General features: G+C 42.0%; 1 protein-coding gene across 1 annotated transcript in view; it reads left to right on the plus strand.

The window, feature by feature from the left end:
- The window catches only part of cfap70 (cilia and flagella associated protein 70), a 75,498-nt gene extending 51,128 nt beyond the window's left edge, over positions 1-24,370 (plus strand). Inside the window, exons 19-27 of the mRNA XM_080206163.1 lie at positions 5,803-5,970; positions 6,707-6,847; positions 9,953-10,239; positions 11,799-11,951; positions 14,004-14,174; positions 15,885-15,974; positions 16,877-16,978; positions 21,087-21,134; positions 24,110-24,370. Of these exons, the coding sequence (XP_080062289.1) occupies positions 5,803-5,970; positions 6,707-6,847; positions 9,953-10,239; positions 11,799-11,951; positions 14,004-14,174; positions 15,885-15,974; positions 16,877-16,978; positions 21,087-21,134; positions 24,110-24,190 (1,241 nt within the window). The 3' untranslated portion in view covers positions 24,191-24,370. The remainder of the gene's footprint in view (positions 1-5,802; positions 5,971-6,706; positions 6,848-9,952; positions 10,240-11,798; positions 11,952-14,003; positions 14,175-15,884; positions 15,975-16,876; positions 16,979-21,086; positions 21,135-24,109) is intronic.
- Positions 24,371-26,525: the final 2,155 nt, after the last annotated feature.

Genomic DNA, 26,525 nt, shown 5'->3' on the forward strand with positions numbered 1-26,525 from the left:
ATTACAATCCCATCAGGAGAACGCATGTCAGGATGTTTCCTGTTGCAGATAAGAAGAAACACCTTTACACTTTCCACACTATGATTTATCACCCTTATTCAAGATAATTAAAATTGTCACAATCCCGAAGTCGGGAAGGAGTAGTTCCTTTCCTCCCAAATCTGTAGAATGAGTGCATGGTGTTTTGATGTGAACATAAGCCCACCAGCTCTGAAGACCTCAGTTTGAATATCCAGACTGTTGTTATCATCCATTTGTTTGCTTGTTGCAGCTCCCCCATTGATGTGATTCACCCATGGATTTTTTTTTCAGTCATGTGGAAGGGAAGTGATTATCACTGGCTAGGTCAGCATTTGTTGACAATCTCTATTTACCACTGAGAAGGTGCTGGTGCCTTCTGGAACCAAAACAGACCAATACAGGGAGCAAGTTCCAGGACTTTGACCCAGTGACGGTGAAGGAACGGTGATAATATTTCCAAGTCAGGATGGCGAGTGGCTTGGCGAGGAACTTCAAAGATGGTGGTGTCCCCATGTGCCTGCTGTTCTTGTCTTTCTAGATGGTTGCAGTTGTGGGTTTGGCAGCTGTTGTTTCAGAAGCCTTAGTGAGTTCTGTCAGTGCATCTTGTAGATGGTAAACGCTGCTGCTACCGTGTGCCAATGGTCGAGGGAGTGGAATGTATGTGGATGGAGTGCCAGTCAAGTGGGCTGCTCTGTCTTGGATGGTGTCAAGCTTTTTAAATATTGTTGGAGCTGCACCCAAACAACTGAAGAGTATTCCATCACACTCCTGACTTGTGCCTTGTAGATTGTGGATTGATTTTGGGGAGTCAGGAGATGAGCTAACCGCTGCAGGGATTCCTAGCCTCTGACCTACTCTAGTAAGTACAGTATTTATGTGGCTAGTCCAGTGCAGTTTCTGGTCAATGGTAACCCAGGATATTGATATTGCAGGATGCTGGGTGTCAGCCCAGAGAGTGCCAGTTGCCACTTTTTTTCTTTATTCCCAGACCAGGTAAGGGAGGTATTGAACCAAATAGGGTTTTACAACAATGATGTTAGTTGTCATGGTCACCATGAGACTAGCTTTTTATTCCAGATTGATTAATTGAATTCAGATTCCACTGACTGCCTTGGTGTGGTTTGAACCTATGTCCCCAGAAGATTAGCCTAGATGTTTACTGCTACACTACTATCTCCCCCAAATGCAACTGTGGATTCACAGATGAGGAATTGTTGGAAATATTCTTTTCGGACTGATGGGTGGCAGGAAGAGAAACATCACCCTGTGATTGAGGGGGATTTTGCCTTGGTCTATAGATGGTCATTTCAAAGAGCTTCCCATGTCTTGATTATCAATGTTTTGTTGGATCTCTTGGGCTTTCAGTTCCCATCATATGTCCTTTATTTTTCAGATTTGTCTATGGTATGACTGTATTTTCTGTGGCTGAGGAAATCTTCCAGGAGACACAGGACAGAATTCTCCCGACTTGGACTAAGTCCATGACAGGGGTGGAAACATGGAGTGTTTGCTGCTGCAGAGGGTGACGGGAAACCATGCCATATCTTCCAGCCTGACCTAAGTAATTATGCAACTGGGTGTTTTGCCCCATATTCTGTGGTAGGGCAGGTCTGATGGTGCATAGTCTGTCATCAACTCTGGGTGCCATATTGAAATGGCATCCAACATCACTGACACACTATGAAAGAAAGAAGATAGACCATCAGCAGATGAAGATGGATCTTTGGGAGCACTGTGAGGCTGGAAGATAGATCTCTTCAATGATACTGAATCTAGAAGATCCAGTTTAGATGCTACTGCACCTACTGCTGTACTATTGCAGGGTCCAAGATTGCAGGCTGCCTCCATTCCAGATTCTGGAGGCAGCCCTATTCTTCATGTGAGTCCTGATGTCTGCATGCCACGTTGTTCCAAACGTGTTTTGCGATGACATGTTTTCTTGCTGGCATCGCAGAGAGTTGGGCATGGGTGAAAGATTCTAGTCAGGCCTTCATCTGCATCCCATTAACGGGATGCAAATCAGTTTAATCTTTCCTGTTCTGCCATGGCAGGCACCAATAGAAGATACCATGGGAAATTCATGCTGGCATTAAACCAATTTTTGGGCCTTCTTCCCAGTTCCTCACCCCCCACCTGCCATTTAACATGCCCTTGGGGCATGGAGAATTCTGCCTACATTTGGCTTTAGACCTGACCTTCTAACAGGGTCTTTGCTGCCAGACAAATCTAAGAAAAATATCAAGAGCATTTTATCACATTCTTTATTGCATTCATCAACCTGATCAAAACATTTGACTTGGCAAATTGTGAGGCTGTGTGGATTAGGCTATAAAGATTTGGATGTCTAAGAAACTTTATCTCAGTCCTGTAATTGCTTCATGATGTTATTTGATTTGATCTGATTTATTATTGTCATATGTATTAACATTCAGTGAAAAGGATTGTTTCTTGCACACTATACAAATTATACCGTTCTTAGAGAAGGAAAGGAGAGAGTGCAGAATGTAGTGTTACAGTCATACCTAGGGTGTAGAGAAAGATCAAGTTAATGCAAGGTAAGTCCATTCAAAAGTCTGACAGCGGCAGGGAAGAAGCTGTTCTTGAGTTGGTTTGTACGTGACCTCAGACTTTTGTATCTTTTTCCCGACAGATGAAGGTGGAAGAGAGAATGTCCGGGGTGCATGGGTTCTTTAATTATGCTGGCTGCTTTGCCAAGGCAGTGGGAAATGTAGACAGAATCAATGGATGGGAGGCTGGTTTGCGTGATGGATTGGCTACATTCACAACATTTTGCAGTTCCTTGTGGACTGCAACTGTCTTATGTCTTATGACTGTAACTATCTTGATTTGTCGATCTGAAGCAGAAGCCTTCAAAATCCAGACTGGGGACAAGTATGGCAGTGTGATAGCCTCCATGCTATTTACAATTTACCTGAAAGTGCCTATTCATTTCAGCAAAGATCAACTGCTCTCTGGTGTGAATGTTAGATATCACTTAGATGAAATACTCAATCTCAGTCACCTTTGTGCCAAAACCAAACTGATCTGCATGGACTTACATGATTTATAGTTTTGTGAATAGCTGCAGCGTTATTGACCAAAGGATTTGCAAATTACTTTCGATCTCTTCAATTCTGTGTGCAAGAGACTTGGTCTATCCTTGAATGTTGCCAAAACAAATCTCTGATATCAACCCACGCCTGGCCAGTTAAATAGGTTGAGAATTGAACTGTTCAGTCTCGTGATGACCCACGGCAAAAACTTGCCACCCTGAGCAGACATCACCCTATAAATGAGGAAGAGCTGAGAATGGCAACCCTTTCATTTTCCTTATGATTTCTTATTGGGGTCAAATAGGCTACTCCTGCTCTTGCTTCTGATGCATTGCTGAGATTGAGTTTACCTATTAAAAAGATTCTTCCTTGTGTGATTGCACTACAGTTAACACTGAGTTTTAAATAAAAGATGTTTGGTCAATTTCCTGCCACATTTTCCTACGCTTTCATATACTCACATTTGGTCGAGATTTTCTGGCCCCATGGCAACAGGTTTCTTTGTGGTGGATATGGCAACCCATTCAAATCTCCCTTGACTTTGGCGGGACTGGAAAATCATGCTGGTGGGAGGTGCTGGGAATTCCTATTATTTTGAACATTTATTCTTGTTTTGTGTGCTTCATTAGATAGTTTATAACTTACCCCTCTTTCAGTATGTGTTGCCCAGAATTGCTGAGGCTAGATAAATAAATTTTCTTTTTTGCTGTTTGTGCACAAGGTACAAATGTCACTTTCACTCACATGCACACAACGGTATACAAATTCATATTGTCATGAACCTGGTTGATGTTATCTGCAAGAGTGTCCCAGCCTGGAACATTGATCCATAGTGGTGTGTAATTTTGTTTATAGGGGTGGTGTGAGGAGTCACACGCAAGACCCAGTTAGCAACAATAACCAACTCAGTTGTAGTATAACACTTAATAAAGACTATTGCAATAAATAAAAGATATGTGTACACAAACGGATTATGATAATCTACAATAGTTATGTACTACTACTAAACGCACATGTACAGTTTAAGTAGAAATTGACCTTTTTGATCCAAAATAAATTTATGAGATCTGAACTCTTTCAGGACTTCCCTCGTCCCAAAAAATATCCATTTCAATAACTTTCTGTAAATAAAGGGGATTTTCACAATAACTTCATTACTGTGTGAATGTCAGCCTACTTGTGACATTAGTAAATAAACTTCAAAACTTTAAGTAAAAGCCAGCTTATAATCACCACACTGTATGCAGTTGAGAAGTTATTTTGGGGAACGCCTCTTCTTGGTTCAGCATAGATACAATTTTAACTGTCTTCACGGAGGTTTCTGCACTCTTGCTTCTGGCCTGCTAACTAGAACCAGCTTACAGGCTACTAGATGGAAACTGCCCCTGCAGATTTCACAAAAAAATGGCAATTAAACCATTTTTCCTTTGATGGTCTTCTCTGTGTATTCATATCTGTCCCCCACAACTTCTATGACTTTTAAATATTGATACATATAGCTTCTCCTGGGTGGTATAATCAGCTAACTAATGTGTTTCCTATTAGCAGGACGAAGTATTCTTCTGGTCTCTCTAAAACTGCTAATCTCATTCCTGAGAGACTCAGATTCTGAGAAATACCTTTTGAAATGTTAGTGGCTTCTAAATTGTTCGTTTGGTCACATTCTTGCTATTGTCTGCCACTAATTAGTCATGACAATATGTACACATCTGTATATGTGTGAATGCAACAAACATGAATTTTAAAAATTGAGATGTCAAATAATAGAATTTATTTGGGCTCATTGTTCTCAACTGCATACATAAATGGTATTTAACATCAACTAATGCATAATTACAAACTGCCACGTTACTCACAAAGTTGCCTTTGAGAGTACGTGAGTTTAAATTTGTATCTATTTTCTTTATGTTGGTGACTCAGCTATGCCTCCCCTTGCAATACTTCAGCTAGATTCATCCTTCTGGATGGCATGGTAGCACAGTGGTTAGCACTGCTACTTCACAGTACCAAGGACCTGGGTTGGATTCCTGGCTTGGGTCACTGTCTGTGCGGAGTCTGCACATTCTCCCTGTGTCTGTGTGGGTTTTCTCCAGGTGCTCCGGTTTCCTCCCACATTCTGGAAGATGTGCTGGTTAAGGTGCATTGACCCGAACAGGTGCTGGACTGTGGCGACTCAGGGAATTTCACAGTAACTTCATTGCAGTGTTAGTGTCAGCCTTACTCGTAACTAATAAAGAAACTTTAACTTTTCTGTACCTTCAAATTGTAGGGTTGGTGGTATGCGCAGAGGCAAAGTGTTCTTCTGACCCAAGACCCATTTCAATCATTGTGTGTCATTTAGAGAGTACATGCTGAGGTTTGTGAAAATGCTGGACTTTACCAGTCCTGTTCAGGGTATGCAAAATCAACAAATGAAACAGCTAGGTTTAAATAGTAGCCCTCTTGCCAGTCAAGCTAAAAGGTGCCGACATCCATTCAATGAGAACAAGTAGATTTGAATGAGAGAGAATACTTGAGCTTATGATTTAACTTGTAGCTTGCATTTAAAAACAGTTTAATTCCCCAAGTATTTGCTTTTAATTAATTTGGCAGGCAAGGGAAGGAAACAACACAATTTAATTCTGAAGGGAGCCTGATCAAATCTAGATATCACCTCCATGTTCTTATTTTTTAACAACATATAACTTAATCTGCTTCTAGCTTTTAAATGGAACAATTGTGTATTCAGGGCTGTTCTATGAAAGTCAGGATCGTACAATTCTCTCTGAAATGGCCTTTGCTGAGGCCAGAAAGCTTCAAACAGCAGCTGAGATGCTGAAAAAGTCTTTGGATGAGGCGACCGCTGGGAAGAAGAAAACTGAGATTCCAGAAGCTGAACCTGAGAATGGTAAAAAAGGTGAGAGAACATATATTTTTTCCCTGAAATTTATTATGTCCTCCCAAGTGTCTGCGGGCAGCCTGACCTCTCAGCCATTTAGGATTTTTAATATTGCTGTAAAGAGAGATGTCACCGTAGCTTTTTGGATTCTTAAAAAAATGTTAATTCACGGGATGTGTACATCACTGGTAATTTATTGTCCTTCCTGAATTTCACTTGAGAACGGAGTAGTTTGCTAGGCCAATTCATAGACACCCACATTGTTGTGGGTCTGGAATTGCATGTCAGCCAGACCAGGTAAGAATGGCAGATTCCCTTCTCCAGTGGGCATTTGTAAACTTAGATGGCTCTTTAGTAGTTTTGTGGTCACCAATACTCATACTGGTTTTTGGCTCTCGGTTTTGTTTCATTCATTGAATTTAAAGTTTCCCAGCTGCCATGATGGGATTTGGACCCTTTTCTCTGAATCATTAGCCTAGGTCTTTAGATTACTAGGTTGAAATGAGGAGAAAGTTCTTCGTTCAGGGGGTTGTGAACTTTTGGAATTCTCTACCCCCTGAAAGATGATCAGTGTTGAGTATATTCAGGATTGAGATGGATAGATTTGGGGCAAGCTGGAAATCAAGGGATAAGTAGGAAAGTATAAGATTATATGGCGGCACAGGCCAAGGGGAAGTATGGTCTACTGCTGCTCCTATTTCTTTTGCTCATTTTATTCTTTTTTTGAATACAATTTTGTTTACTCCCCTTTAAGATCAGCCAGTTGTAAACGATGAAGCTGAACCTGTGGTCCAAGAATCCAGCTCACAGTCTGCCCCAAGCCTTATTGGACCGGATGGGATTTCGAAACCTGCGTCTTCGATAAGCTCGAGAAAGAGAAACTTCTCTGTTAAAGGTCAGTTAACAGTTACTTCTCTCGTCAACTCCCTTTCACAATATTTCTAACCATTTATATCTTGCCCCTTTGTGAAGAGGAACTGAGGTCTTATCATAACTTTTTTTTAACACTCCTTAAGCAACTGTACTGTTGTAAAAATTCACCTGGCTCACTAATGTCCTCAGGAAAGGAAATCTGCCACCCTTACCTGGCCTGGCCTGAACGCAACTTCAGGCACTCAGCAATGTGGTTGATTCTTAACTGCACTCTGAAATAGCTGTGCAAACCAATTGTGGACAATTGCAAAAAAAAAGTCTATTAGGAAAATCAGATAGACCACTCAACTCGACTACATACTAGACACAAGAAGGGCACACCCAGCCTCGTTGATCCTGAAAAATGCTCCTCACTAACACCTGTGTCCTTGTGCCAAAATTGGGAGAGCTATCCCACAGACTAGTCAAGCAATTGTCTCACTTCGATATACTCATCCAATCAAACTTGCCAGCCAATGGTACAGACCCCTTCACCATTATCACTAGGGATATGCTTCCCCACCAGCAGGACCAATTGGTGGTGTAGAGTTGGGAGTTAATGATCCTGGCGTCCTCTAGATTGACCCTGGACCCCGTGGAATATCATGGCATCAAGTCAAACCTAAGTAAGGAATCTTTCTGCTGATTATCATCTGCCTTCCTCTATGTTGAAGATTGCTTGGAAGAGTTGCTGAGGGCGGCAAGGCAATCTCCAATTTTTCCTTTCTCTTGCTTGACTCCATTTGTCATGGTAGATTATCAGCTAATATTCACAAAAAGATCAATGACACCACCCCGCCCCCACCACCCCTCCGCCTCCACCGCCCCAGCTACCTTGATTATACTTTCTCCCCTGTAAGGATTCCATTCTATTGTGACAGGCAGCACAGCAGCACAGTGGTTAGCACTGCTGCTTCACTGCGCCAGGGACCCAGGTTCAATTCCCAGCTTGGGTCACTGTCTGTCCGGAATTTGCACGTTCTCCCTGTGTCTGCGTGGGTTTCATCCGGGTGCTCCGGTTTCCTCCCGCATTCTGTAAGATGTGCTGGTTAGGTGCATTGACCTGAACAGATGCCAGAGTGTGGCGACTAGGGAAATTTCACAGTAACTTCATTGCAGTGTTAATGTAAGCCCTACTTGTGACTAATAAATAAACATTTTGAAAACTACACTTTATCTGTTTTGATGATGCACCTATCCACAATGGCTTCTTTTCACCTTAACCAAGGAATTCCGCCCTCATCCCCACCAGGGTTGACAGGGTCCTTGACCATGTCCATTCCTCAATCACCCCCAACACATCAATCCCCTCCCATGGCACCTTTCCATGCCAATGCAAGAGATGTAACACTGTTCTTTTACCTCCTCTTTCCTCAGCAACTAAGGTCCCAAACATTCCTGTGGGTGCGTAGGAAAATTCCACCCACAGATCTATTCCTTGAGGCTAGGTTTATTCATAAGATGCAGCATTGCAGATCTCTGCCTTCAAACCACCAAACCAGTTGACTCTCTCCATATGCTTTCAAGCACTACAAAAAACAAATTAACAGATGAAATTTAACAGATCGCCTCTTAAAGGGGCATTGTACAGAACCAAAAGTCAAAAAAAACTTATGTAACAAAATAGAAGTGTGATTTTGGAGGTTGATGAAGCACTTCAGTCCCCCAGGTGCTCACCAATCATGAAAGGCATGTCCTTCTTTATATTCTTTTGAAAACAAATTTAACAAATTAATCAGTGTCTGTGTGGAGTCTGCATGTTCTCCCCGTGTCTGCGTGTGTTTCCTCCAGGTGTTCCAGTTTCCTCCCACAGTCCGAAAGACATCCTGGTTAGGTGCATTGCCCATGCTAAATTCTCCTTCAGTATACCCGAACAGGCACTGAAGTGCGGCGACAAGAGGATTTTCGCAGTAATTCATTGCCGTATTAATGTAAACCTACTTGTGACATTAATAAATTGAAAATAAAGTTGGAAACAATGCCAATTAATTGATAGTCCTTGACGAATGACTCTTTTTCTTTCCCAACCAAATAAACAAAATCAAATTAACTTTGGGACAACTCAAAAGGGGCAGCTGCCTAAAAGGAGGGGAACTGCCCGAAACAAAAGACAAAACAGAAAGGATACTTAAAACGTCAAATTAAAATGTGATTAAAGGGGTCAATAATACACCCCAGTCCCTGCAGTGCCCAGTGGGCACTGAAAGCATCAGCAATGCTCACGGACATCACATGCTCCCTCTCCAGGGAAACATGGCCGCGAACGTAGCCATGGTAGAGAGGCAGACAGCCAGGTTGGATGACCCCCTCGATTGCCCACTCCCCGCACCTGTAGATACTGCATCGAACAAAAACAATCAGAAAGGAAGCTTAAAACATTAAATTATAATGTGATTAAAGAGGTCAATAAAATATCCCATTCCCCATGATGCCCACTGGGTACAGAAGACCTCAATGGTGCCGGCAGACACAGCGTGCTCCCTCTCTAAGGACAACTAGTTGTGAATATGGCTGAGGAAAAAAGGCGGGCAAGCGGGCCCCAATTGCCTGCTGCCTGGACCTGTATGTGGCAAGTTTGGCCATGCCTAGGAGCAGGTGCACGAGCAGGTCCTCCTCCTTTTCCAGCTCTCTCTGAACTGATTGCCCAAATCTCAGGAGCATGGGACTGAAGTGCAAACAAAGTTGTAATAAAAGATTTTTTAAGTAACAGAAAAGAGGGCGCAGTCTGTTACAATTTATGTATACGTGGTCCGCAGAGCTCACAAGGCCACGAAAAGTGCAGATGTCTTGGGAGTCCATGAACCAATGCATCCCACAATTCCATAGAACTGCACTTCGATGATAAGGGATTGAACTCCCACGTAGCGAGATCTCCATCAGGGTCCCCTGCTGCTAGATGGCAACAAGGTGTCTGGGCGAACTGTGTAGTTAGAATCAGTCTTTGCAAAAGCACATGCCATTAACTGAACTGAGGCTTTGTGATTTTTAACCAGTGATGAAATGAACTGATTTTGCTTTAGATTGAAATCAAAAATGTTCTGCCAATCTGTAGAGTATCAGACGATTGAAAATGTTCTGCTTTTTATAGCTAGTGTGGACCCAACAAAGGTTATCGATGTCCTTGAGAATGTCATGGAATCCTTGCAACAGGATGAGGCATTATCCACTGCAGTCCCTACAGCCCTTCAATCCCCTGCACTCCTTCCATCCCCTGCACTCCTTCCGACCCCTCCAGCCGTTCCATCCCCTGCACCCGTTTCATCCCCTGTACTCAATCCTGTTGTTGAACCCCCTCCAAAAGAGACCATTCCTGTTTGTACAAGAAGTATCTACTTGGAAGCAGCAAAGTTTCTACTGGAGGTTAACGCTCTGCAGGTCAGTTATGGATCTTAATTAAAAACAGAAAGGCTTGCAGCAACTAATCACTTCTTGGAAACAGCAGTAGGTTAATTTCCCAATCCTACAGAAAGGAAATGAAATGCGGTTGTTATGATGGCCAGAGGGGACCATCAGTAGATCTCCCTGTGGGCCTTGTTGAATATAAGCTTCCAAGTTAGGTGAATGGAGGCTTGCCCAATAGGGAAAGAGCAGTGGGGGGAGGTTTAAAATCCATTCAGGCCGGCATTCGATAGACTTGGGACTGATCTGCACTCTGTAACCATTAAAAGGCATTCAGGTATTACTGTAAATAAAGAGGTGCTTGGTGATGGAAGACTGTCCTTGGTAAGATTATTACAGTGGAAGGACAAGGGCAGCAGATACATGGGAACCCCACCACCTGCAAGCTCCCCTCCAAGCCATTCACCATGCTGACTTGGAAATATATATATGTCATTCGTTCGCAGTCACTGGGTCAAAATCCTGGAATTCCCTTCCTAATGGCATTGTGGGTCAACCTGCAGCACATGGACTGCAGTGATTCCATTACCACCACCTTCATAAGGACAACTAGGGATGGGCAATAAATGCTGGCCAGCCAGCGATGCCCATGTCCCACGAATGAATGAACACAATAAATATTTGAGAGCAATTTTTGTGCAATATTCCATGATGGCTATGTCCTATTTTACAGTATTTTTCATTCACCCAGATGAATTAGTTAAAAAAGCTGCAGGTTCTCATACCAAATGACAAAGAACTTTTATTCTCCTAAAAAAATTTAATTTAGTTTAGGTTATGAACTTATGGTTGAATATATATTTTGTACATAAGTATATTTTACATATATTCTATGTCCCTATACACATTCACAAGACACTGGAATGAGTGGCATTCACCTTTAAAATTAAATAATTATTTGGCATTAACAGCAACCCATTCATTAAGAATTGTGGCATGTTTCATCAAGTCTCTCATCCTGCAATTTTGGGGTAGAAATTCTACGGATTGCCCGCTGTAACACTTTTCACTGGTGTCTTGCCAGCTCAGCAGTGAAAGTTTGCTGGAACCCTGTAGAAATTCATTTCAGTGTGCTCTTCCCTTATTCATCCATTGACTGGTCTTGTTTTTCAATTATTGCATTTTTTTCAACTTTTATAAACTTTCCATCCAACCTTGGTCATGGTCTGTGACAAGTCATTATCTTATTGTCTGGCCTCTGCCAATGCTACTGTGTAACTGAAGGCTAAGAAATCCATTGAGAAATGTTTGAGCAAGTCCAAAGATCAATCACCCTCCATTTTTTACCTTCACTATGAAAGTTCTGATTTTTTTGAAGGGCAGTGTGACTTGCAAACTTCTCTAATTCCTCACAGCATTCTAGTGAAACAACAAAGTCATTTGCAGTTTCCAAATTTCAACCACTTTGTTTTCAATTTGTTTATTTAAATGTCTCAAGCTCTTGTTTCTCTCTTGTAACAAGTTGGCCAAATTGTGGTATATCACCACATTGTTAGCTCAGTAAAGCTAATTTTTTTCCTATTCTTTGCCATTAGTTTGCATCAAGAGCCATGGCACATGAGTTGCTTTCCAATGAAAATGGTCTAAGTTGTGAATATCATGTGGTTCTGGCTCGTCTTTACATGTGTAATGAGGAATTTGGAAAAGCAGAGGACTCTCTTGCAGAAGCAGGACGAATTGACCATCAAGTAAGTGAAAAAGCAGTCTAAATTAGTTGGTAAATTAAGGGATCAGTTGGCAGATAAATCAATTCTGGGCCTGGAATTTCCTCAATTCCATTTAAGCAGTATGTATACTGAAATTAATGCTGGTTTCTACACCGATCTTGCTGAAGAAAAATTGTGACAAGTATAAAAACTGTTGCCAAGTGACGCCAGTAGGGTTAATGGCAAGTGGGCTAATGTCTTTTGTAATGACAACTGCTTCTCAAAGGGTGCAATTTTCCCCCAAAAAAGACTAAAGGGATGACCTTACCAAGAAAATTCTAAGTGCCAAACAAGCATGAAAATGGGAGAGAATCATGCCCATTTTTCAGCAAGTTCTCAGACATGTTCTTATGCAACTCGTGCAAAAAATGAGGCAAGACGTGATTCACGTCAGTAGGGGGAGTGGACAGAGTCTATTCTCACTGGAAAGCTGGCTGATGACAGATAAAGGGTGACGATAGGCAAAAAAACTACCTACAATTTTACGCTCCTCAGATGATGAATCAGTAATCCTCCATGTTGAATACCAATTGGAAAGAGTGCTGAAGGTGGCAAGGGTGAAGAATGAACTCTGGCAGGGGACTTCAATGTCCTTCACCAAAAATGGCTTGACAACACCACCAATGACCGGGCAGGTTGATTCCTAAAGGGCATGGCTACTAGATATGGGGTTAGGATATTACAATAAGAATTAGCATAACCTTTACCAATTAAAAGGCTTAAATGTGACAAAATATAATTCTAAACAGCTAGCTTTCTCTGTTGTTCCAATTTAGCAGTATTGCCCATAGACATGAATCCCTTCTTTATAAATGGTTAGCACAGTAATCAAAAATGCTTATGTAGGTACTAAATTTCCAGCCTTTTGACACTTCTGGAGAATGATCCAGACAGTCACCTACCTTCTGAATCTCATGCAGCAACTTCTAGAGAAAGCTCTCCCCAAACAGTAGAATCTCAGAGAAAAGGTTTATTTCTTGATAGATTCCAATCTCCAGACTTCAGACAGGGGAAAAGAGAGGCACTTCATCTTGTCTCAAAAAGCAGACTATCCTTCATCTTTTAATATATTATGTTGCAAACAGTGCAGTAAATATTAGGTCATGGGCTTAAGCTGGAAGCTAAACATTATAAACTTGTAAACATTTTTTTTAAATGTGTTTTTTCCCCAAGAAATTTGACATTTCATAAATATGCAATTAGCTTTATGGGGTCATTTACACTATTCAACAGTAATTATTAACTTAGAACACCAGTAAAAACTTAGTTACACCTTATTCCTGAGGTATAAGATTTAAGGTCCTGAGGAGTCTTGACAGGGTGGATGTAGAGAGGATGTCTCCTCTTATGGGGGAATCTGGATCTAGATGTCTCTATAAAAATAAGGGATCACCCATCTAACAGAGATTAGGTGAAACCTTTTCACTCAGAAATTTATAAACCTTTGGAATTCTCTTCTTGCAAAGATGGTGAAAGCACAGCTTTTGAATATTTTTAAGGCGGAGCGGTTAGTCCTTGGTAAACAAGGGGGTGACAGGTTATCGGGAGTAGACAGGATGCAGATGTGCGGTGACTATCATTTCAGCCAGGATGGCAGAGCAGGCTCGAAGGAATGTATGGCCTACTCCTGTTTTTTTCACTTGTTTGACAAGGTATAACATTTCAAGGAGATTGACAATGAGACTAATGGTGAACAAGGGCAAGTTCTTGTTGGTTCAATGATTTCCGCTTGATTGCATTCTTAGATATCTTCAAAATCATACCCTATGGAGAAGCTGAACTCACTGTCAGCAACATCTGGATTTCTGCTTTAAATTGTGAAAGTATGGACTCCAGAAGTTGCTGTCAGTTTCAGAGGAGTAAAGATGTAAACACCCATCATTGTTACTGCTGCAAAATCCAGATCTATGACACTTGTTTGTACGTCTCTATTTCCTGATACTTTGTCTATTTATTTAAATTCTATCACTTTCACATTAATTATCGTTTGTTGGAAGCTGAAGATTGAATTTCCTGACAACTCTGATGTTTCAGAATCCAGATCTATGGGCCTTGCTGGGACATCTAAGCTACATGAAAGAAAACTACAGTAAGGCGAAGGAGTGTTACGAACGTGCTTTGTGTTATGTGAATGATGCATTGGACATGCATACCATCTGCTTGAGACTTGGCTCCATCTATCTGCAGGAAGAAAATGTTCAATCAGTAAGGATAGTTTAGTTATTAGTTCAGTTTCACAGGAAATATACATAGGTTCAAACGATTAAAATGAAATGATCTCACTAAAGTGTTCAGATAACATTTTATTGGTGATTTACCATATTATTGTCATTTGTACCCAGGGAAGAAATGGTTTAATCTTAGTCATTGCCACATAACATTTTGTTTCACATATATAGCAGTATTAAAATAACATTTATTTTACTAATGGTATTGCTAAATGATTAAATTTGTGATGCAATTGTAATAATTTATACAAATCCAATCTGCTGTACTGTACTAAAAGGTATAATAATGTATCTATTGCATATTAAGATTAAGAGGTGGTTGCAATATTACAATTCAAAATGCTCTGAAAAACACCTGCAATATCTTTGGAAATTAAATTTCCAAAGTTCTGTGCCTGGTGGGCACTGCAGAGATTGGCGTGTTTTATTGGCCCCTTTGATCATATTTTGTTTTGATGTAGAAACCTACAGAAACAGAGAAACTAGAATCAGGAGTAGGCCATTCGGCTATTTTGATCATGGCTGATCATCAAATTCATATCCTGATCCCTCCCTTCCCCACCATTTCCCTTGATTCTTTTAGCCCCAAGAGCTATACCTAATTTCTTGTTAAAATCAGATAATGTTTTCCCTCAACTATTTTCTGTGGGAGTGATTTCTACTATTTTCCACGAAATGTTTTAAGTTTCCTTTAAGATTCTGTTTACTTTGAGACAGTACCTCTTTAACTCTTTTAATTTATCCTTCAATTTGTTGATCTAATTTATTCGGCTGCCCCAAGAGAAGTTATGTTAGTACGCCGAGCAGTAATTCCAAAATTCAGTGCCAATAAAGTATCAAGGCTTTTTTTCAGCAGTTTACATTTGGTGTTTGGGCACCACAATGTTTTCTCAAAGGTGAAGGGGAGGTGGTGGCATTGTCACTGGACTAGTAATCCAGAAACTCATTGGGCACCGCCAAGGGGACGGGGCCTGAATGGAGGGTCCTAATCCCAGTTAGCGTTGATGGGGGGTGGGGGGGAGGGGAAGGGGTGGGGTTGGGGGGGTGAGGGGGTTGTCTATGTGGCAAAATGACAGGGGATGGGAAACAGGAAGCTGATGTCCGAGGGGAAGGGAGGTGAAGGCAGAAACCCTCATAGCATTTAAGAATTATATAGATATTCACTTGCAATGTCAAGGCTATGGGCGAAGTGCTGGAAAATGGCATTAGAATAGCTAGGTGGTTGTTTTAATTGGCACAGATGTGATGGGATGAAGGGCCTTTTCTGTGCTGTAGACCTCTCTGACCCTAAGATTCAACATTAAGCCAATCTTAAATATTAAAATGTATTTAACTGAATGGCAATCCGGTTCATGCCCTCACTGGATGTGAAGTAGAATACAATCTGCTGGGAGGGCCCAGGAACACCCCAAACTGTCTGGTGCACAGTGCAAATCCCGGCATTTTCCCAACAGAACAGAATTTGCACCAGGCAAAAGTTGGCCCGAAAATCGCCTCCCTGAGGTTTAGGACTATATTAAATATTTTCATCTCAGTACTTTATACAATTGGTTGTTGACATAAAACAATGAATTACACTAGACATTGAAAACCAGGCATGACCACTGTTACAGTGCAGCTTTATTTGCTTTTACAGTTTATCCATGTTTATAAACCAACTAATTGAGTTTCTAATGTGTTTCTTCAGTATAAATCAGCCAAATCTACCTACCTCTTTGCCTCCCAAAGAGCACCATCCTGCTTGTCCTGGTTAGGAGTTGGCATAGCCTGCTATAGGGTAAGTAGACAAGAAGTACTGGAAGTATTCAGCATGTAAGGCGCCATCTGTGGAGAGAGGAACAGAGTTAATGGAGAAAGGTTCAAGAAGACAGCTCACTCCTGTGGTGCTCGATCACCCATAATAATTTTAAACTAATATCTGTCCAACCATTAATTTGCAGTAACAATAATTTGCATTTATACAGTGCCCTGAAAATTGAAAATCATCTCAGAGGCTTAATGAGACCAAAATGGACATTAAGCCAAAGAAAGAGATGTAAGGAGTGGGTCACCAAACACTTGGCCAAAGTGATAGCTTTTAAGGGGGAAAGGGTCTTAAAGGAGGGTAGAGGAGATCGAAGTGCAAATTCCAGATCGTGAAGCTTAAATAGCAATTTCTTAAGCCCCTTACTCAAATGAATTGCTCCATTTATAAACACAACAACATTGATTTTCAAAATGTAATTGAAATTGCATTGTCTTAAATTGTGTTTTAAGCTTCCCAAAGACTAATGTATTGTGTATGAGAGGTGTAAATATTAGAAGGAACATTCATAAAAAATAAATGGCAAATAACTTTCCGAAAAAATTGTGCAAGTGCTGTGCATCCAAAGATGTGCAGGTCAGATGGATTGGCCATTGTCAATTGCTCATAGTATCTCGAAATGTGCAGGTTAGAGGGATCAGCAGGGTAAATGTGTGGGGTTGTGGGGACAGGGAGTGTGATTGTTGTCAGTGCAGACTCAATGGGCCAAATGGTCTCCTTTTGCATTGTAGGGTTTCTATGATTCTATCTCTATATACATGATTCAAGGGATGCATCGTTGAGGCTAGTTATTTTTGATCTTTGATAGGTGCTTTTGCAATGCCTTGCTCAAAATCAAGGGGTTAACTTTATGTTTCTTTTTTGTACCTACTCAGCTTAACGAATTGGCGAATGCTGAAGATGCACTCTGTGAAGCAAATATTCTCTGTAACATGAATCCAGAGGTCTGGGGCTATCTCACACTGGTGTGCTTGAAGGTACGGAGTTTATGAGTGGAAAAGATTTCAAACTGTGACAGATTTAATTAGTTATGGTCATCTTGATCATTAAATGCTATGGGCAGCATGGTGGCACAATGGTTAGTACTGCTGCCTCGCAGCGCCAGGTACCCAGGTTCGATTCCCGGCTTGGGCTTCTGTCTGTGTGGAATTTGCACATTCTCCCCATGTCTGTGTGGGTTTCCTCCGGGTGCTCCAATTTCCTCCCACATTCTGAAAGATGTGCTGGTTAGATACATTGACCCAAAGAGGTGTCAGAGTGGCAACTTGGGGAGTTTCACAGTAACTTCATTGCAGTGTTAACGTAAGCCTTAATTATGACTAATTAATTAACTTTAAATGCTAATTCACTCAAATTTTCAGAACTCATTTCCCTCAAAAAATTAATTGGCAAAGTGGATGGTGTACCGTGGAGTTACGGAGATTGAGAATATCCAAACTCAACCTTTGGTCTGTGCTGAGTTGGCTGATTTCACCAGGAGACAGTAGATTGCTACCATTTAGTCTCAATTTGGGTAAGCGGGTGGATTCAAGCTGCAACTTCGGAACTGAAAACCTGCTTTAGGCTGACTCCCGAGTAAAATACTGGGATTGTGCAGCATCTATCTGGTGCAATCTTTTGGATACATTATTCAACAAAGATACTCCTGGTTCAGTTAACTATGAATGATCCCATGGTACTGTTCAAAGCAATGGTCTGAGTAGTATTTTACACTCAGCTATGCCACCAAACCAGATCAACTGATCCTTTGCTTTTTGTGGGACCTTGTATTGTGCAAATTAACCGATGTGCAACCCATTATGGGTCTTATGTCAGGATCACAGAATTATTACAGCAAAGGAGGAAACCATTCTGAATGTTCAGTGAAGACAGGATTTTGGTTGCTTCTGCTTCCTATAGTATGATAGCCTCCATTGAAAAGACATACCAGCCAAACTCAAAAATGATCACCTAACTAATTTTTTTAAAATTAGTGGGACATGGGCGTCGCTGGCTGGCCTGCATTTATTGCCCATCTCTAGTTGCCCAACCATATTGTTGTGACTCTGGAGTCACACATGGGCCAGACCAGGTAAGGATGACAGATTTCCTTCCCTAAAGGACATTAGTGAACCAGATGGGTTTTCCAATAATCGGCAATGGTTTCACGGTCATCTGTAGATTCTTCATTCTAGATATTTTTTATTGAATTCAAATTCCACCATCTGCCGTGGTGGGATTTGAACCTGGGACAGAGAATGTTAGCTGAGTTTTTGGATCAATAGTCTGGCAATAATGCCACTAGGTATTATGCCTTCTCTACCTCATCCAATTTCCTTGTACAATTTCTAACCATATATCAGCATCTTTTGGAGAGGAAGGGAGAAAATAGGAAAGGGATTTCTTGTAGTTGTCATATCTGAATTGACATTTATACAGCAACTAATATTTTTATGCCTTGATGGGATGTGGCTGTTGCTGGCATTTGTTGCTCATCCCTAATTGCCCTTAAGCTGAGTAGCTAATTTGGCCCTTTCAGAGGGCAGTTAAGAGTCAATCACATTGCTGGAGTCACACATAGGCCAGATCAAGTAAGGATGGCAGATTTCCTTCCCTAAGGGCATTAGTAAACCAGATGGGCTTTTGTGACAATCAATGAAAATTACATGGTGCGAGGCTAGGGCCAGGATTCTCCCAGCCTGCCGCGCTGCTCAAGACATCATTGGCAGCTGATTCACGGGGATTCATGCTGGGTGCCCGGGCTTCTGCATATCTGCCAAGTGCGAAGTTGATAATGATCTGGAAATGTCATGGAAATGGACATTTTCATATGATTAGCAGGTCTGGGATGGTATTCTCCGGGCCCGCTAGCGTTTTCTTACCAGGAGTGGTTCCCTCCAGCGGTGTTTATGACTGCTTCTCCTTAATGGGGAGCAGGTGCCTGACCCCACTGGGGGGAACAGATGTCATTGAGGGCACCCTAGGGAGGTCAAGGGTAAGGGAGGAGTGTCCCTTGGGCTGTGATAGCCTGGCATTCTGGTACTGCTCTCTAGGCACTGGGCGGTGACAAGGGGGGCGGGGTGGAGACTGTAGCATAGGGGTTGAGTCCGGGGAGGTCTGGGAGGCCAGTGATCAGGGGGTGGGGGGGATCAGAAGGCCATTGATCAGGAGGACAGCAAGGGGAGGGGGGGCACTGCACATGTGCCGATCTCACAGATCAGTCTCTTGGGTGGGATTAGGCCCCAGCCTCTGTTTTTCAGAGTGAATCCCACTGAGGCACTGCAGTACTCAAGGTGTTGGAGATTCACTCTGGTAAGTGCGCTAAATTAACCAGCAGGAAATACTCCCATTTGCCCGCATGTTGGGAACTTGGATTTTTTTTGGGAGAATCCCGGCCTAGGTTTCAATTCCTGATTTATTTTATTAATTGAATTAAATTCAGCCAGCTGTCATGCTGGGATTTGCACCTAGTTCTGAAACTGTTAAAAAATAATAAAATGTTTACTGGTTTAATGCCTTGTCTAATGTTCAGGAAACACGATGTGCAAAAAAAAGTTCAGCTTTCACGCTGTTTAATAATTCACTTCTAGCTCAGAGAGGTATTAGTAGAACACTTCTGACAATCTTCAAAATCTTTTGTTGCAAACGTAATCTCCCAATCAAATGATGGGAAATGATAATGGGCAACTTCTATAATGAGCAGTGTACTCAAACTGTGAAGGTGAAAATGATCCCCATAAATCTTTAGACTCTTACACTGTTAATAGGAATAATTCTAATCATAAGAGTTTTTTAGCAGACCAATAAATCAGTTTTGTTCTTTTAAAAAGGGCAAATGGACATATAATTTGCTGTAAATGTATTTCACTGATAATCTTCAAACCACTCTTGTAGCTTTTTTAATCTGTCTAAAGACTGGGCATTAGATGGTCCAGTTGTTGACCAAAAGACAATAAGAATAAAAAAAACAATGAAAATAGAACAAAACTTACTCCAACTTATCAATCAAAGAAAAGGTTTAATAAAGAAACTTCATTACTCCAAGCTTGAGGCCTCACCCTGGGCCATTCCAAGTCTTTTTCACAATTCCCAATAAGTTCTAATTTATACTGAATCAGCTGGTCAGCTGATCATCACATCATTCTGTCATTGGTTACATGGTTTACTGGGTCGAGGTTATCCACTTTGGTAGGAATAATAGTAGGGAAGAGTACTACTTTCAGGGTGAAAAGCTGCAGCATGCTATGGTGCAGAGTCGCAAAAACCCAGCCTACAGGTGCAGCAGGTGGTCAGGAAGGCGAATGGGATGCTGGCCTTCTTAGCGAGGGGGATTGAATATAAAAGTAGGGAGGTCTTGCTGCAACTGTACAGGGCACTGGTGAGGCCGTAGCTGGAGTACTGTGTGCAGTTTTGGTCACCGCATTTGCGCAAGGATATTTTGGCCTTGGAGGGAGTGCAGAGGAGGTTCACTAGGCTGATACCGGAGTTGAGGGGGTTGAGCTATGAGGAGAGGCTGAATAGACTGGGCTTGTACTCGTTAAAGGATGAGGGGAGATCTTATTGAGACATTTAAGATGATGAAAGGGATGGATAGGGTAGAGGTGGAGAGGTTCTTCCCACTCAGAAAGGACAGCAGGACTAGAGGGCACAGCCTCAAGATAAGGGGTGGACAGTTTAGAATAGAGTTGAGGAGGTACTTCTTCACTCAAAGGGTGGTGAATCTCTGGAATTCTCTGCCCGTTGAAGTGGTGGAGGCTACCTCGCTAAATATATTTAAGATGCGGGTAGATAGGTTTTTGGTAGGCAAGGGGATTAAGGGTTATGGGGAGAAAGCGGGAAAGTGAAACTGAGCCACTTCAGATCAGCCATGATCTTATTGAATGGCGGGGCAGGCTCGAAGGGCTAGATGGCCTACTCCTGCTCCTATTTCTTATGTTCTTATGTTCTTACAGCTTGTTACCATTGGTCACATTACAACAGATCCAATCACCGGATACATTCTAACACCAGTTCTTTTTGGAACGTTCCAAAGCAGTCCTAACGCCATTTGCCGTGTCTGTCCTGCATTTGATGATATTAATTTGATTTATTTCTCTTTTTTTTCAGACAGCGAGAAAACTAGAAGCGGAGCAAACCTATAAGTATACATTAAAGGTTTGTTTTAGGATTGATATTGTTTGTTTACCTCCTATTCTACAAGCTTACTGTAGAGGTTGCAACAGAAAGCATCAAAGGGACAGGAGTAAGTGAGGCAACCTCTCCTGCTTGTTCCACTATTCAGTGAAATCATTAATAATCTATATTCTAACCCCATTCATACACCTTGGCTCCATGATCCCTTAGTATACTTGTGAGCAAAATTCTATAAATTTCAAATTCTTGATTGAGCTTGCGTCATTGATTGATTGATTGATTTATTATTGTCACATGTATTAACATACAGTGAAAAGTATTGATTCTTGCGTGCTGTATGGACAAAGCATACCGTTCACAGAGAAGGAAACGAGAGAGTGCAAAACGTAGTGTTAAAGTCATAGCTAGGGTGTAGAGAAAGATCAATTTAATGCAAGGTAAGTCCATTGAAAAGTCTGACAGCAGCAGAGAAGAAACTGTTCTTGAGTTGGTTGGTACGTGACCTCAGACTTATGTATCTTTTTCCCGATGGAAGAAGGTGGAAGAGAGAATGTCTTCGTGGGGTCCTTAATTATGCTGGCTGCTTTGCTGAGGCAGCAGGAAGTGTAGACAGAGTCAGTGGATGGGAGGCTGGTTTGCCATTAACTGCTTATTGTGGGAGAGTTTCATCCTATCACTTTTTGTGTGAGATTGGTTTTCAGCTTTACTTATTTTGAGTCTTAAACTCTCCCACTAGTTGAAAAAGTTTCTTTCTATCCTATCAATTTCTTCAAAAGTCCTAAACGCCTCAATCCAATCATCCATCAATAATCCAGGAAATGCAAATATAGTTTATGTAATTTCTGCTCCCAATTTAGTCCTTAGTACCCTGGTAATACTCTGGTAAACCTCCATTGCACTTCATCCAAAGCTAAATTTATCTTTTCGACAGAATTCTACCCAGTTATGATCTAACCAAGGAAAACTTTGCAGGTACTAACAACAGTTTTGTGATTGGACAGTTCGTGTTTTCATTCATAGTTTTAATAGAAGCTTAGAAAGTAGAATCAGCCTGCTCTGCCATTCATTTTGACCATGGCTGATCATCAAATTCAATATCCTGATTCCCCCGCTTCCCCCATATCCCTTGATCCCTTTAGCTCAAAGAATCATTTCTAATTTCTTCTTGAAATCACATGTGTTTTGGCTTCAACTACTTTCTGTGATTGTGAATTCCATAGATTCACCACCCTCAGGATGAAGAAATTTCTCCTGACCTCAGTCCTAAAAGGTTTTCCCCTTATCTCCAAACTACCATCAGGAACAATTTTTCTGAATCCTGTTAGAATTTTATAAGTTTCTATGAGATCCCCTCTCATTCTTCTAAATGCCAATGAATATAACCCTAACGAAATTAGTCTCTCCTTATACAACACATCTGCCATCCCAAGAATTGGCCTGATAAACCTTTGCTGTATTCCGTCTATAGCAAGGACACCAAAACTGGACACAATACTTCAAAATAATTATGACTGCATGTAAATGGTAATGGAAGCTGAACACACTGCTTCAAGCATATATATGCATTCATAGCTGTGATGTAAGTCTAGGTTGGAGACTTATCTTTAAGACCAGAAGCAGAGTGGCTTCACTTACAATCAGCCCATGCCTCAGATTTGTATGACAAATTTTCTGCACATGACAAATTTATTTTCTTAGCATTTGTGAGGAATCAGCAAATTTAGACAAGAGAGGAAAAGATTGTCTCAACTCAGCCTTCTTTTGTTCAAAATCTTCATAGCCCCTGGGTTCTTCAGTTGTCCAGCCCCAAACATTCTTCACCAGAGAATGTTGCATGATTTGAAAGGAAAACTATAAAACTGTAAGTGTACTGAGGAGGGAGAAGGGTTTGTGGTATCATTATTGCCTTGTAGTCATATAACCCAAAGACTGGCGGATCACATCAGACAGTATGTCCCTTCCATTGTTTGCAATGGGAAACATACAGATCACAGCTGATCAGCCTGTGCCCACAAAATGCAGCACACAGTATCCGACTTTAAATGTGATTCATCAATAGGACATTTGCTAAATAATCATAGAATCCCTACAATACAGAAGGAGGCTACTGGGCTCACTGAGTCTGCACCAACCGCAATCCCACCCAGGCTCCATTCCTGTAACCCCACAAATTTACCCTAGCTAATCCCTCTGACACTAAGGGGCAATTTAGCATAGCCAATCCACCTAACCTGTGGGATGAAATTGAGCACCTGGAAGAAACCCAGGCAGACATGGGGAGAACATGCAACTCCACACAGACAGTGATCCGAGCCAGGAATTGAACCCGGGATCCTAGTGCTGTGAGGCAGCAGTGCTAACCACTGTGCTGTGTTGTCTTCAGTGTGCTCAGAATTACCCTGACAACAAATTTAATATTCAGTTAGGCTCGCATTGTGATGCATCTGAATGTACTGGAAGCTACATAAAATAATGCACAGGGCCCTATTTTCTGCAGACAGAAAGAACAGGTACACACATTTTGCCTGTTTCAGCTAATCAAAGTAAGTAATAGCCATTTGTGGGTTCATTCCTCAGGGATGACTAATCCATGTCAAGATGCCTGAGTTAAATTTCAAACAATGCTTGCCAGTTAAAGATTAGTCACCATCAACTGGTGCATTCTCCATGGCAAGCTTCTACAAATCAGAATCCACTTGAAAACCAATTAGACTCTCTTCTCATATAGTATAAATTTGCTGATTTCCCTCACATTGTTTTCTTGTGAATGTCCTGATGAGTGAAAGATGAAAAGCTTTGACAAGTATGCTCAGATTCTACTGCCCCATGCACCATGAGATTGGAGCAGGTGAGGGGCCGACAGTGGAAATGTCTGTCGACCTCGGGCGAGATTTCCCAGTCTCGCTCGAGCGAGGCTGTAAAATCCTGCCCATTATAGTTTTTTTCCGGCGATGTTAACATTAATGCTAATTTACAGTATGTTTTGTTTTCCACAGTTAAACCTTCAAAATAAAATGCTTCTCGATGAGATTCATCAGCTGCAGAAAACGCTTGGCTTTGGAAACCCTTCACTCTGAATCCATTGTAATCTTTTGGTTCTTATGTTCATTCTGTGCTTCTTTAGACAGTCTACAATGGTTTATGTTCTGATTGTTTTGATAATTACAGCTGTCAACAGTTTGATTTTGGCTAACATAAAGCTTGTTTTAGGTACAAATTGTCCCCAACATGTTACATGATGTTACAGAAACAGAATAAAATGGATTTAGGAAGCTTTGTGTTATCTGGTGTGTTTGATAGTCTTGTCAATCTTATTATCTTTTCCCCTTTCTTCAGCCATTTTTTTAAGTTCAATTAGTTGAGGCATACAATATATGTTATTACTTGAAACGTAACTGTTACATATGTACCTGTTATACTTCAGCCTCATCAGCAACATTTATTCAATCTATTCATTTGTGGGGCATGGCTGGCCGGCATTTGTTGCCCATCCCTAGTTGTCCTTGAACTGAGTGCCTTGCTCGGCCATTTCAGTGGGCAGCTGTGAGTCAGCAACATTACAATGGGTGGGGGGTCATACCAGGTAAGATTTCCTTTCCTGAAGGACATTAGTGAACCAGATGGGCTTTTCAGACAATCGGCAATGGTTTCATTCATGGTCATCAGTAGATGCTTAATTCCAGATATTTTTGTATTGAATTCAAATTCCACCATTTGCTGTGGTGGGATTCGAACCCGAGTCTCCAGAACACTAGCTGTGTTTCTGGATTAAGTCTAGCGATAATACCACTAGGCCATCACCTCCCCAAGGTACTAAGATAAAGGAGCAAGACATTACAGTGATGAATTAATGGACCAGCTTTTCTACTTTGTGTATTTTTGTAAATAAAAGGCAAAATTTTACCAAGAAATGCCAGAGTATTGGTCCCATTGCGAAAAATGGAGTGTTTTCCGGTGCTGGCATGTTTTTGGGCCAAATGTTATGCCTCATGAATGATAATTTCTGTGCCCTTGAATATGTTGCATTTGATTTACCCGTCCCACAGCGACTTAACTGCTGCAAGCACTGGGGAGCTCCATATAAACGGCTCCCCAGCACTTGTTCCACAACAACTGCAGGAGATGGCAGGCAAGAAGGCGGCACTGAGGGGGCCATCACCAGGATGCTGGATGGAGTGGAGTGGAGCAGAGGCAGAACACACTCTCCCCCACTCCAGGAGAAGGCCTTCCAGCAGAGTTAGCATTCTCATCAGGGAGGCAGTGGCATCCTTTGTCATTGCAAGTGCACTCCAGAAGAGGACTCGGCAGCAGTGTTGAAAGAATCTGAATGATTTTCTTTGTTCAGCCAGGGTTAGTGAACCATCTCCAGCCTCCCGCTGCATACCCAACCCTATCTCTCACTCAGTCACTTTGCTCTTTGCCAACACCAGACATCAGGTTCCCTCCTTCCTCCCACAATCACCATGTTCCCTCAGTAGCTGCCATGCTCCTCTCACTCCAGCTCCCACCCAAGATCCACACATATCAGCCCAGTTGGGCCCTGACTATTGCCCAGGCTTCTTCTGTCTCCTCCACTGCGTGGTCACTCTGACCGCCCTCCTTGACATCCTCCTCATCCGAGGAGATGTGATGCTCCTCCATCTGTCCATGTTCAGGTAGTTTTCCCTCTACAGCATCAAGTTGTGGAGGGCACAGCAGACTACAATGATTTGAGAGACCCTCTGGGGGCTGTATTGGAGGGCACCGCGACTGTTCCAGGCACCAGAACTATTTCAACAGGCCAATCACCTGTTCGACCAGCACAAGCATTGAAGTGTGAGTCTTGTTGTATCGAGTCTCAGCAGGTGTTTGTGGCCTCCACAGTGGAGCCATCAGCCTCCTCCTGCGTGGGTACCCCTCATCCCTGAGGAGCCCTCCCTTCAGCTGCCACTCTTCCCTCATAAATGGCTGGGATTTGATAGTTCCCCATGATGCAGCTATCATGGATGCATCCTGGGAAACAGGAACATATCTGCATGAAGCACATTGTCTGATCACAGAGGAGCTGCACATTAAGAAAAGTGTATCCTTCGTGATTCTCAAATGGTGTCACATGGTGCCAAGGGGCGCACAGGGCGACGTGGATGCAGTTAATCAAACCTTGCACCTGAGACAAGCTTGCTAAGGTGGTGAAACCCAAGGCTTGGCATCTTGGCTCACCTGGTCCCAATCTGAGTTGATATACATGTGAGCCTTCATGTAAAGGGCAACTGTGACCTTCCAGATGCATTTGTGCTTGGTCAACTGGGAGATGCCACACAGATCACCCGTACTGCCCTGGAATGAGCCACTCACATAAAAATTCATAGCGGCTGTGAGTTTAAGGGCTATAGGCAATGGATATCCTACCATTCCACATGATGTCAGCTCTTG

The sequence above is a fragment of the Carcharhinus amblyrhynchos genome, chromosome 18 (genome assembly GCF_965287045.1).
Source record: "Carcharhinus amblyrhynchos chromosome 18, sCarAmb.v2.hapA, whole genome shotgun sequence".
In the NCBI taxonomy this organism is placed as follows: domain Eukaryota; kingdom Metazoa; phylum Chordata; class Chondrichthyes; order Carcharhiniformes; family Carcharhinidae; genus Carcharhinus; species Carcharhinus amblyrhynchos.